The 13,984-nt window shown below is 41.3% G+C and overlaps 1 protein-coding gene across 2 annotated transcripts; it reads left to right on the plus strand.

Moving 5' to 3' along the window:
- Positions 1-777: 777 nt before the first annotated feature.
- On the plus strand, positions 778-10,564 carry LOC110981329 (uncharacterized). Of its 2 annotated transcripts, XM_022238826.2 has the most exons (5): positions 778-955; positions 2,991-3,152; positions 3,405-3,579; positions 3,935-4,133; positions 4,724-10,564. In XM_022238826.2, exons 2-5 carry the CDS (start codon positions 3,133-3,135, stop codon positions 4,972-4,974), a joined length of 645 nt encoding a protein of 214 aa, XP_022094518.2. In that variant the 5' UTR covers positions 778-955; positions 2,991-3,132; the 3' UTR covers positions 4,975-10,564. The 2 variants fall into 2 exon arrangements, with proteins under 2 accessions (XP_022094518.2, XP_086994370.1); XM_087138244.1 differs by lacking the exon at positions 2,991-3,152.
- Positions 10,565-13,984: the final 3,420 nt, after the last annotated feature.

The following is a 13,984-nucleotide window of genomic DNA, read 5'->3' on the forward strand; positions in this document are numbered from 1 at the left end:
CCATTTTTTTTCCAATACATTGGGCCGGCCATATTTGCTTGACGTTCCGAGGGGGGTGAGTCGGCCAGGGGGGCGAGTCGGTCGGGGGGGGGGCGAGTCAGTCAGGGGGCGAGTCGGTCAGGGGCGAGTTGGTAAGAGGCGAGTCGGTCAGGGGGCGAGTTTACGAGGGGGCGAGTTTGAAAGGGGCGAGTTGACCTGACACCTGAGAGTGATGGAGGCGGTGGTGTTCAGTCGGTACTAAAAACAACTTCAAACAGTTTATTTCAACAATTTTGTTACTAACTAAATAATTGACTCAGTATTTTCTAATTATTCTACGAAATATGCTTTTGCACATAGCATTCTGGGGAAATCTCGACTGGAATAAAAACTACGATCGTCCTAACTTGTCTAAAGGAAGTTTTCATTTCCAAAGCAAAAGTCCGATTTTCCACTAGGCTTACGATACGAGGGGTGCCGGTGAAGGCAATTAATCTCCCTCGAGAGTGGCAACCATTTCTCCACTGTGCAGTGCATACCCAGACAAAAACCCATACCCTACATTATGTGAACTTCTTTTGCGCAGAGGTACTGGGTAATAGGTCTACACCATTATACAAATGTGTATGCCACGCCTGCTGCATATCACGTACACTACCCGGCAGTTTTTGCCACTTTTCGAGCGTCTACTACCAGTCTAACAATGACGTAACTCTAACTGGTTTCCGTCTCTCCATTGCTTCGGCTCCCGCTGATATGACAACCAGCTAAATGCTCATACGCACGTACGTTTGTACATATGCCTTAAACATATCACAGTAAACAATGTACATGACCCAGCCTGTAGCTTTTCTGTTGGTCGCTGGAACAAAACATAAGTTTGCTGATTACGAAAAAAGACAGTACGTACATCAGAATTCCACAAAGAATAGCATTTGAAACAATCCATTTCATGGCAAAATGGAAGATGCATTTGGTGAGCATTTTTTCATTTATCTCTTTGTATGTTTAGGGAAATTAGTGAATACATGTACATGATGTAGGCTATTTTAATTTGTGGTGGCTGTTCCTTCCTCCAACATGTCCAAATACCTGCTGCAGTGACGTGACTGCCACGCGTGGTGAGGTCTTCTGTTTCCTTGCTCTATCATGTCTATGCTTACATGCAGTTTTAGACTAGGGGGCCTTTGTGATGATGAAAAGTCTGGATGGTAGAAAAGCGAGTTTCGTAACTTTATAGTCGTAATCAGTTACCCCAGAACTGTGGGATCCCATGATCCGACGTCTGCTTCGCTCCAACCATGGAGGAAGGAACACATTTTTGGTCATGTTGTGGCCACCGCACACCCTTTGCTAGCGAATGCATTTCCACTGCGTCGATGTCTTTTTCCAGTACGTGTACTGTAACTGTAATGTGTTGTCCAATGAAACGTCCCATCCACATGATGTATGACTGTGAAATAAGAGACGATTTGTAGTTGGTGAACGTCATCAGCACACCATTCAATTCAACCAATAGAAATTTGTATGAAGGTTTTATAGAAAGGTTTGTATCCTTACAGTTCTGGAAGTAAGTAGTGAGGGCACATTTGCCATGGTTGGTGTGATTTCATTCCTGGAAAAACCTTGGTTTTTCTGTTACCCCCAAATTAGCTCCACTAATGTGACATGGACCCTCGCTACTGCTCCATCCTTAGCCACACATCCGTATACGCAATTGTAGTGTCGGCGTAGTGAAATCTTTGGCGTACCCTTTTATAATCGTAGGTACAATTTCTTTTGCACACACAAGTGATCCTTAGTTTCTCTGCTTTCTAATGACCATGTTGAATGATTTCACTCACGTTATTCTGGTATTTTCTGGTCTTTTTGCCTTTACCCATTCAATCTCACGGTCGTGCTCTCTCACGCCATCTTTAAATTAAAATGAGTCTGTTAAACTTTATACATCACTTAACTCCGGCCCACAGACGGCTGTTCCATGTCAAAAACTCTACCAAAAAATAAACTTACCTGTACAATCACTCCGTCTGCGAGACTTCAGTTGTATATAAGATATATTTTGACATGGAACAGCCGTCTGTAGGCCGGGGTCAGGTGACGTTTAAAGTTCATGAGTTTAGGACAACAGAATGTAAAATGCCCCTACCCTATGAGATTTGTCTGAAAAATTGTCTGAGAAAAGTGTTTCCTCAATAATCAACTTGGTATTTTCCCTGCCAACATGCCTAAATTGAACTTTTTTGGACATGATTCTGCTTTCTGGTGTCAAATAGGTCACTGTAGGGAATAATTAGCGGGGACATACATGGAACTCTTCCCATCCCCTCTGTTTTGTGTACAAATCAATCAGTGCAACATGGAGCATTTCTCCTTGGAATGGTTTCCAAGTTTTACTTGTGATATACGTGTATGTAACTTTGAATTAGCATAAACTCAAAAAGGTCACGCAATAGTTTTCAAACAGCCCAAAAAGAAAGAAATTTATGTTCATTAAAGTACAAAGGTGCATTTTCAAGAGGTTTTGGTGAAAACAAATTAGACTCTTTAAGCCCCAACTATAGCATCGGTCGCAACTGTGGTGTTGCAGCTGGGCTGGCCCAACTGTTGCATAGTACATGTCTCGCAGGACTAGGAGATGAGTCCCCATTAGCCCTAACCCCCTGGGCTCCTGCACTAAAAAGCATACTCAACCTCACAAAATCCAACAGGTTCATGTACTTGTCTATGTACTTGTACATGCAGGTTACTGTACCAAACCCTGATAAACCCCAACAGAATGAGCCCGTTGGAGTTTGAATGATATTGTATGGATGGGTCTATGCAGTATAGGATGACTTGCACTTGGTTTTGGGAGATACGTGTGCTTGAGCAACGTACCCCATCATGTGCCATCCACCCATTTTAGTTTATGTGATGGATGGAAAGGTAAATTAGCATTTTTTTTAAATGATGTGTTGATTGTGTGCCACCAAAACCTTAAGAATTTTTCTCATTCTTTCTGCTAATAGGTGTTTGTTGAAGACTTTAGAGATTGGTGATTTCACGGTCCAAGCTTGCAGTTTTGTAAAGAAATTTCTGGACGTACGTAGCATTTCATCCAAAAGGTGCTGAAAAAAAATTTCTACCGCCTTTTGTATTCTCACCAGCACGATGGAGTATTACTTCTATGTGTAAGTATTTTCCGTGCACCATTTTTTCTTTGACTTCATCTTCAGCTCCTCTAGCCAAGTGTATTTGTCAAAATTTTAGCCCCTTATCTTTGTGTGTACACGTAGGCGTTCTGATTGATTGGGTCTGGTGGCTGTAATGACTTTGCAGTTGTCTTCCTCTTTTTCATACAGCATTTTAATGTGAATTTTTTTGAGTGGGTCCTGGTAATGTGTAAAAATAATCTTCTCTTTTTGCTTTTATTTTTCCCCCAGAATTTTGATTTTTGCCATTGTCCTGAAGCTGACGGTGTACCTGTGCTGGTACCAGGTCAAACGAAGTTCAGCAACTCGCGAAGTGCGTATCATCATGCCTGATGGTACCACTCGTTGCGCTGTTATCTCGGCACGGGGGTGGGTGAACCAATCGCCACGATCAGAGGAAAGACAGGTACCTACTTGCAAATGCTTGACTGAATTTTAACCAAACACCATGTAAACACCTACATGTATTTGTCAATCCATTCTGTTTCACAAGGTTGTTTCATTGGTCTGGAATTGAAAAGTTTCAAAGAATGGAATATCAGGGTAGGCATTATGTTATTACAACAATGGCATGTTTTCGTCAGGAATTTGACTGAAAAAATGTGCTTGGCTTTCGTGTTCGTTTTATTTGTGGGAGAGATAGTTTATAAACAATCTGAGAATACAATAAAAAAAAAAGTTCCTATTTGTTTGGGATGCTCTAGATTAGAGAGGTACCCTGGTGAGATGTGATAACGTCTGAATCTTTTTTGTCGTTGCAGAATTTACCACAAGCGGAGTCTCTGGCTGCGCACGACAATCAAGGGATGGTGGAGTGCCCCGTGCAGCCTCGGTATGGGGATGCCCTTAACCCGCAGGGGCAGTTGACTGGACCCCCGGAGTACAGCAGCCAAGAATGGAAACTTCCCAAGTACGAGGAGGTGACGGGAATGCCCCCGCCGTACACCATGGCAGAGCCAGGTGAGGCCATGTCAGAGATGCATTCACAGTTTGGGGTCCAAGGCTTCAGCCGCACAAGGATTCACATTTCAGATACGGCTGCAGTCAGACCATAATCCCAGAAAAATTAGAACAACAAAAACTAATAGCCAGCAGAGTTCACCAAGAATTGTAAGTGGTTCCACCTGTGGAGTCATTTTACTCATCAAAATGTTGCACTGAGCCAATTTAAAAACAAAAACATCAGATGGAAGTTCAATGTGGAAAAAAAGGTGGGGAAAATTTACAAGTGGAGTACGAATCAAGTCACCGTTTTACTTTGATATTGAGATTTGTTGTAGTTCAGTGTGCTGCTTTTGCAGGCTGGTGTAATTTTTCAACTGCTTGCTGCCACTGTCAGGCTATCAACAACTGAGAACAAGGTTGAAAACCTTCACTAGAAAAGTGGCTCACATATACATGCTGCCAATGCAGTGTACTCAAGTATTGGGGCATTGTTGTTGATGACCTCAATGACCAGGTTTGTTCATGAGTTTAAAGACTGATTTGATGCCACTGAGCAGAACAAAATGTGAATTTTTATGCGGTTTTTGTTTTTCTTCAAATTTTAGAAGCAACCAGTGCTGTCCAGCCAGTTGACTCCATTCATCCAGTACAGGCCCAGATTTCCGGCCCACCACCGGCTTATCCGGGAAACACTTCCTTCCCTGCTTCCGCGTACTCTGAGCCCTCTCTTAACGAATCCCCTTCATTTCCACCCCAGCCACCCACGACATCACCAGTGGATCTTGCCACATTATCCAGCGGCCCCCACATTACTGTGCCGCAATCTACCATTCCAAGTACTGGACATCAAAGTTAGGTTTGTCCCGTAAATACAAGTTTTTGTCTGTCTTTTCATTTTTTTTAATAAAAGGTGGGTACTGAATACAGATTTAGGGTTTCTGAACAACTCAATTTTTTAATAGTTCACTTTCAACTTCTGACTTGTCTCAGTTTGCATGTGATGAGAGTGTTCAAAGGAAAAAGTACAACTTATGTTGACAATAAGTCATTGCCTTCTTCATTCAAGCTCCTGATCGTGGAGCTCTTGGTTATCGGTCACTGTTTCTCTCTCTACTTCAAAATTTTATAAACCATGAGGATAGCACTGCTTCTTACCATGCGGCTGTATCTACTGTTTGAGCAAGGACTCCCTCACCAACCAGGAAAAAAAGTGGCTTGGGTGAGACTTCAGCACCACTGGTGCCGGCTGCCTGTGCACCTGGTGGACACATGACAAAGCTATAGATTTACAAAAAGGTATCAAGAACACATTGGACAAAACAATTCTAAAAAATGAATATTTCTTTTTTTTTCAAGTGCTGGATGTTGAATATTTAAGAGAAATTTCCCCTGGCACAGAATTTGGTGACATAAAAACCTTGCCAGGAATCACCAGCTACAGTAAACTCCGGCTAAGTCAGCACCCTTGGGACCCCGAAAATTGTGACAACTTACACGGAGGGCAACTTTACTGTAAGTCCCCATTTTGCCGACTTACATGAAATGGTGACCAGTGCATACATCTATGTACATGCTGCAAAGGGGAAAAAATGTGCACTAAAAGTTTAAAACCTTAAAATTTCACGAAAGTGGAAAATACTTACACATGAAGGGGTTTGTAGTTCTGTAGTACTGTGAACTAACTCTTTCGCTGAATCTCTTTTGAAGATGTACTTTGTATGGGGGGATGTTAATTTTAATTACAGGTTTTTCAATTCGGGTTGTCACGGGAATTGTTGGTTCCGGGCCATTCCATGCCGTTCTTGCTATTTTTGGCAGTAGGAACCAATGTGCCATACATGCGTCATCAAGTCTCTTACACTAACCCACACTGCGCTCGCAATGCAACTTGTCTCATGCTGGGGCTGCGGGAAAGTAGAAATTATCAATTTTGACTCCCCACGCCCTCATATTATATACAGATATTTTTTGCAGGAAATACATGCAATTTTTACATGGCATGTACATGTGATATACTCTAAATGTACACATGCTGGCAGGGAAAGGTGTGGATCCGTGCATGACAGCAGTGGCGCACAATGCCGGGCTGGGTCATGTTCTTACTGTGGAATGCTACATAAACACGGATGTGCCAATCACGGAATGTGGGGAGACCCCCAAGTGATTTTGCAAGGCCCCTCTTTCCATATCTAAAAGAAAAAAAATTTGCGTGGGAGAAAAAAAAAATACACATGGGAGAAGCATTGTTATTTTTGGGGGGGCCCAAGAATGAAGGGGCTAAGAGTTCACTCCTGGCTTTTTCACAGCCACAAAAGAATTTTGACAGCATATTATCAAAACGTTACGGAAAAGGAATATATATATGAATAAAACCATGCCCATTATAAAAGACTGTCCATGCTGTATGCGAAAGAATCTGACTTTGTAGGGAGCCATTGGAGTGGTTAAAAATACAGCAATTTCAAAGTGAAATTACGGGGGACGACTTGTAACTTAGCACTTTATTACTGAGTAACATGAGAAAAAAAGTTGAATTTAAAACGATTTTAAACCTGTAGGTAAAAGGAATTATTACTTTTCATCTACATGTGTATTTCCTGAAGTATAACATTTCTGAATTCCCTGTATCAAAGAGTGGTGAATTTCCAATTTTTTTTCACTGAGTACATATTTCTTAAAAGTACATGTAGTCCTTAGTCTTACTTTCGGATTCTATGGAATGGTGTTTAGCAGGCACTTATGTTGCCAGGAGGAAAGTAGCACATTGCTTTCATTTTGAACAGGGTCAGCGTTGATGTATTCATAACTAAAGCTTCCCTCAGCTGTATGCACACTGATGGCAAAGGTTTCGCTGTCATTAGAGGCTTGTTAAAACAGTATGATACAAAACAAAGATGCGTGATTCGTGTCAGCTGAAGACAATAACTAGCTTTATGATGGAAAGTGAAAGTATGATTATTTGTCTATGAATTGTGATTTCTTAATTAATGTTGGACTGCACTGTATGCTACTGTTGAAATGCAGTCTGGGTTGTAAAATTATCAGCTTTTTAATACATGAAGTACCCGGTACCCAGAATTTGTTTTTTTATAAGTTTTATTTCACTGGTAATCCAATAAATAGCACAGAAATGTGACTATACTGTTCCCATTGGTAGGTGAAGCATATATCAATCACGTCTGAAAGTGTTTCAGTAATTGCTACTGTAGAGATACTTTGAATTTGTTATTAAAGCACATGTATTGGCTCTGTTCTCTGGCAGGTTGTGAAGCATTTTAGGATGGGCGTGTGTAAATATAGGTTGCACGTCATGTAGAGAATGGAGGTGCTGAACCATGGTCAATTTGGATCTATAGTTGCACCACAACTAACCCTCAGCTTCCTAAGATTCCAGATTCTTTAAAATCCAAATATGTACATGCACCAGTACATGGTAGGTTTGAAGGACTTTGAAGAATTTAGGAAGAGGGAGCCTGCCATGTGTTCCCTTACTTGGGACTTGATGCCCTCCGATAAGTTTGAATACAGAGCTTGTGATGTGGGGTTTCTGCACAGCTGATGATTTTGAAGGTTTCGGGAATTACCCTAGTGAAATATCTGGGGTTAGAGCTAAGATAACTACAATGTGATAGATGCTTTATGAGTAATGGAAGTTTTAGAGAGGTTTAATAGTAATACTGTTTTCTGTTTCATTAGAAAAAGCTGTAAAATTGTGGGTCATGCTCAAAGGAAAGCACAGTTTCTTTTCATACGACATTGTACATGTAGAAGGAATTTTAAAACATTTTTTTCAGTTCACATTTAAATTTCCAATGATGTGTATTTGTGTTTGCCAGCCTGTTGAGTATACGTAGATATCACAATGCCCCACTGTAATATATTGTAGAATACAAGTGATGACTGTTCGTGTGCGCAGTGGTAAGAACAGTTTCATGAAACAAAAGATGGAATACATGTGTTCCATTCCATGAGATGAAAGCTGAGCGGAATAGTACATTTCTGTCTGTCAAGAAATGAATCTTTTCTTACGATCACACCAAATTAATATGAAACACCCATCAGTTTAATGAAATGCCTGCATACGTCCCAAAACCTCCGGCATCACTTGAATAAATCTTGCAAAAATCCCTGCTGGAACAAATGCGTTGTAACTGACCTACAATGGGTGAGCTTAGAAATTTCTATTGACAGTACAATAGAACGTCCCATTTACTGCACAATGGAATTTTTGCCTGTGCATATGGATGGAAAAGTCAGTGACGTGATTGACAATCCGCCAATCAGATGATGGGGATTTATTCTGGTATTGTATAAAATAAGCAAATATCCACGGAGAAAAGGCGTCTTTTGGGGTTAGAATTTAATTATTAAGCATTACTTGGAAACTCCACATCTGCATGTAGATGCAGTTAATAATAATGGCGACAAATTATGTGACCATATTTGAAAGACATAGTGCCTACTTTGAATATTCAATTTACTGGAACCAAAGGTAGCAATCGACATTGTAGGCTGACCATTCCTCAGCAAATAGAAACCATTGTACATGAAAAACTGTGTATTTTTATGAATTCATGTTCTACCATTTATGACCGAAGTTACAGGTGTATTTTCAGACCATGGTAACCATGCATATTTTTAGTGTATATATATATGATAGTCATTTGTATTATGTACATATTTGTCAGTCACCCATTATAATCATCTCATCTAATGAAATCAAAGCAGTGATGTATCCTGATCTTAGATAAGGGGACTGTGGTCAGAGATGGGGCCAAAATAGAATTTTTTTCCTTAAAATGACTCCAAATTTTTTATCCATGTTTGTTTTATTTTTTGCAATCCTTATGACTCCCTACCTCCAAAAAGTGGTAGTGCTGTCTCTAATATGTTGGTGTTTTGAGTTCCTTAAAAAAAATTGGCAATATGTCTCCAAAGGGCCATGATACTTGCCCTCCTATTCCCCGCTGGATATGTCATTGAAACCAAGGCAGTGATAAAGCTACTCGGTGGAAGGTAAGCTGTGTATTAAAGCGGATTCATTATGGGGAAGTTAAGAAGTGGAAAGGCAAATGGAAATGAACCCAAAAGATATCACTTCCATGGTACTCTGTTTCACTTCTGAAATAAAAAAGCACTGTACATGCACGCTTTTCTTTCCTTAGCATGCATGCAGAGATGTGGATTAGTGATCCCCTATTCTCGTACATGCTGTCCAGCCTATGTAGGCTGGTGAAATATACATTGTAAAACCGGAAAGGCTTAGGTGTTGCTAGTTGCATACAGATCTCAAAGTACGTACATATGTATCCAAAGTCAGGGGACTAGACACTGGCACTGCTGCAAAATAACTTCTTTGCAATTCATTACATATGTGTACACATTAATTGCCATTTACAAATACATCGTCGCACATCTGATGAATCAGCGAATCGACCATTTCGGTGATCTGCAGATTTTGTCTCACGAACTGAAGAATAGGTTTGACAGCAGTATTCAAACAAAGTATTGCTCACAGAGCCAGAAATACAAATTAGGAAATGATTTCAGAGACCTCTTTTGTATCTTTTATAGACAGAGATCAAAAGAGGGTTGAATTAAATATCTAAAATGAGCACACAATAACTGCTTAACTTAAAACATGTTTTTCTCGAAAACGGTGGTAACTTGTTTTCGTCGGTTCGTCAGATATGCGACGACATGTATGTCAATCACAGTGCTTTTAACATGTACTGCGTTCATCAGGTATATTGGAAGGTCTTATCTGAGCACATGCCCCAAGCTTATCGATGTTATTTTCTGTGTTGCTGCCGGTTTCTGTATTATTGTGTAATAGTATTAATCATAGCTCTGTAAGAAATCTTTAAGATTGCTTTTGAATTCAGTACATAAAATAGTTGGAAAACATTTCAAAAATAGTTTGGAGCAGTACATGCATGATAATGATGCCTTATATTTTTGGCCAAATAACTTGACCTGGATGTAGCATGCAGTTCGTGTCTGGTGCGGGCTGTTTTTACCGGTCAGACTGAATTCCTGTTCTAACCATATATCTCCGTCATCATCTGTCTGTACATGAGTATACATGTAATGTTCTGGCTTCAAACTGTCCAGCTCTTAAGAGATTTTATCTGTTTGTGGGTTTTAAACAATGCAACTGTTCAGACTTCATCTGATGCATGTGGGAGGTGTAAATATTTATTCAGTCCATGTACATGTATATCCACAAATGTCATATCTAGTAAAATGTGCTGTTTAATGCTCGTCAAGTAATCTTTTCAGCAATTTATGAAGCATTGTTAGTCATACTGTTGGAGACTCTGAACACAATCATTGAAGAATTTGGACTTGGCCGTTACTAGCCATGAGTGCAGTGTTACCGCTGTCAGAGTCTGCTGAAGTCTAACCACATAAATAAATTGCGTCATTTTACAGATAAAGGACAACAGTGAGTAAAGCGTACCTTTGTCACAGTTCATTTTAGTTCTTACTTGAGAATGGAAGCCGTAATAGGGTGAATAAAGAGGGAACCAGGGTACACACAATTTTTTCCAAGGGAGCAATGAAAGCAACCGAACTGTAGCTTGGAGTTGGAGGAGGTTCCAAATTTCATTTGATGAGGGGGGTAACCAAGAGGACACAGACTTCCATTCCAAGTTACATCAAGTTGTGATTTTGTGGTGGACAGCTGTTCCCATGCCATCATCAAAGCTTATGGATGTAATTCGTACACTGTTATCATATTGGTAGTCTGAGTAATTTGGACCCTACTATCGCCCGACCTGGTCCAAATCTTTAAAAAGGCAATTTGTAGGGTCCAAGTTACTTGGACTATTGTAGTGGGTGAATTAATTTCACAGGAAAATAAAATCATCTTGTCCCATAAAAATCACATGGAGAGATCTCGGTATGCATTGATCATAAAGCTTTAGCAGTAATTTTGTCAGCCAATTTAACTATCTGCTCGTTGCTTCTACTAAATTCGCTGGTCGAGGATTATCACTGATCCTTTTCAAAGCTTGGTTTCATTGGCGGCAGTAGCTTTATCTCTGACCGTCCACAATTGAACTACAAATTTTTTGTAGACCTCGGACAATCGGACCGAAATGAAAAAATTCTTTTCCTTAGCTTTACGTCATGCATTCTGTCGCCAGAACTTCTAAAGTCTGGGACGCCGAAAAATAAATGCCCAATCAGTGGAGTAGCTAGGACTTTACTGGTGGGGGCACAAGCTTTCAGTGAGGTGTTTTTTAGGGGCAAGTTTCTGTTAGCCATTCCTACGTTTTTTTCATGGAGGAAGGATGTCTTTCCTCCGTGGTTTTTTTCAGTGGGGGGGGACCAACGGGAATTTGTGGGAGGGCACATGCCCCCCGGGCCTCCTGTGGCTACGCCACTGTGCCCTATCCGGGAAGCTGAGAACACTTTGGGAGCGAAGCCGCCGTTTAAAAAATGGCCGAAAAAAAGGTAGGTTATTTTAATGGTTTCGAGTCAACTCGGACCCAAACCAACTCGGACCCATACCAACTCGGACCCATGCCAACTCGGACCCACGACCAACTTGGACCCATGCCAACTCGGACCCAATACTAACTCGGACCCACGACCAACTCGGACCCACCATGAGTCAACTCGGACCCAACCCAAGGAGCGTGATTAACTTGTTGAAAATTTTTATTTTGTCCACTTTTACATTTAAGCATTTTTATTTTGTCCACTTTTACATTTAAGCATTTGGTAAATGACACTTTTGCACTGCATGTTGCCGAGATTTAACGTCCTCTCTAAACGTTATGCAGGGAAACAGTGGCACAGGATTCCCAGAATTTCTCCGTTTTCGAGTTTGAACAGGCATGGTGGTTAAAAACCGTACAGGACTAGATTTGATATTAGTGATGTCTTGGAACAAGTGATAAGTAACCGACAAGCGTCGTATTTTTATGGAGGCACATTTCCTATGATGTCTTATTTGCCGCTTGTAATCTGGAATCTTAATCAGGTATTAGCTGCCAAGGTACTTGCGTGATTAACCATAAAGACTGATTTTGTCACCTTCCATTCTTGGGGATCAGGTCAACTCGGACCCAAACCAACTCGGACCCATTCCAACTCGGACCCATGCCAACTCGGATCCAGGACCAACTCGGACCCACGCCAACTCGGACCCAATACTAACTCGGACCCACGACCATCTCGGACCCACAACCAACTCGGATCCACGCCAACTCGGACCCACGCCGTTTCGGACCCACCACGAGTCAACTCGGACCCACTGAATCTTACGCGCCCGTAGACCGAAATAGCGCTGACTCTTGAACCTCGCGAAGAGGTTGGCCTTCATTTTTTCGTTGGAAATTCAAGATTATGGACAGATCGATCACTTTTCATTTCAATTTTATGAACTTTTTTATTCGTCTTTTCCCGAAGATACCCCCTAATAGTAGTAAAACTATGCGCTCATATGAATGTAGCCGCCTTCCTCTATCCAAAATAGGCCCGCGTTGTGGGGCTTTTTGTGAAAGAAATACTCTGAACCGGAAACTATCAATCCCAAATTCGGGATTTATATAAATAATTCTATGATCCCTCGTGATTATGGCACGTCTTATTGTAGAAAATAACAAACCGTGGGATCACAAAATATTAATAATGAGCTCGCGAGCAGACATACGACGCTTCAAAACCGTCTCCAAGTTTAAGCCAATAGGAAATATTCCACATTTTTATTTTAAAATGATTTGATTTGTGTTGTTCGAAATTACCAACCTATTTGCGTTATTTGGACAGTCAGTTAAGGCCTGTATGGATGAATTCCTCCATCTTGCCGGTATTGGGGGTGGGGAGAGAATGGGGCAAGGTGGAGGTGTAAGACTTGCCAGGCCAAAAAAAAATTGAAAAGTGGGGTGGAGGATAACACCATTAGACACAGTAAAGGTCCAATGTTCGTGACATTGATGTGTATCTGCAGTATCTGTTGTACGTATGCAGCATCTCTTATGTACATCAGAAGGGCCTATCTGTGGCATTTTATTGCAACAAAAACTTTGGGGGTTGTTTGGTGAAAGTTCATTCGATTTCTGCTAGTGATCTGGATCTGGAAAACGGAGAGATTCTGGGAAGCCTGTGCCACTGTCTCCCTGCATAACGTGTAGAGAGGACGTTACAGCTTGGCAGCATGCAGTGCAAAAGTGTCATTTACCAAATGCTAAAATGTAAAAGTGGACAAAATAAAAATTTTCAACCAGTTAATCACGCTCCTGGGGTTGGGTCCGAGTTGACTCAGGGTGGGTCCGAGTTGGTCGTGGGTCCGAGTTAGTATTGGGTCCGAGTTGGTTGTGGGTCCGAGTTGGTCGTGGGTCCGGGTTAGTATTGTGGCCGACTTGACATGGGTCCGAGTTGGTCGTGGGTCCGAGTTGGCATGGGTCCGAGTTGGTTTGGGTCCGAGTTGACTCGAAACCCATTCTTGAAACCCTATGATCGGGGAGTGGGAGCTTGGGACAACCAATGGGAGCAGCTTTTGGAGTGTAATTGACAGTACCAAATCATTGACGCCCTTTCGCCGAAGTTTCTTTTTTGGCACTCCAGATCACCAGCAGAAATCGAATGAACTTTCACCAAACAGCCCCCAAAGTTTTTGTTGCAATAAAAAGCCACAGATAGGCCTTCTGATGTACATAAGAGATGCTGCATACGTACGACAGATATTGCAGACATACACCAATGTCACGAACATTGACCTTTAATAGTGCCATAATCACGAGGGATCATGTATTATTTATATAAATCCCGAATTTGGGATTAATAGTTTCCGGTTCAGAGTATTTCTTTCACAAAACGCCCCACAATGCGGGCCTATTTTGGATAGAGGC

This window comes from Acanthaster planci, linkage group LG06, assembly GCF_054643075.1.
Source record: "Acanthaster planci isolate LZ-2023a linkage group LG06, COTS_SCS, whole genome shotgun sequence".
Taxonomy (NCBI): Eukaryota; Metazoa; Echinodermata; class Asteroidea; order Valvatida; family Acanthasteridae; genus Acanthaster; species Acanthaster planci.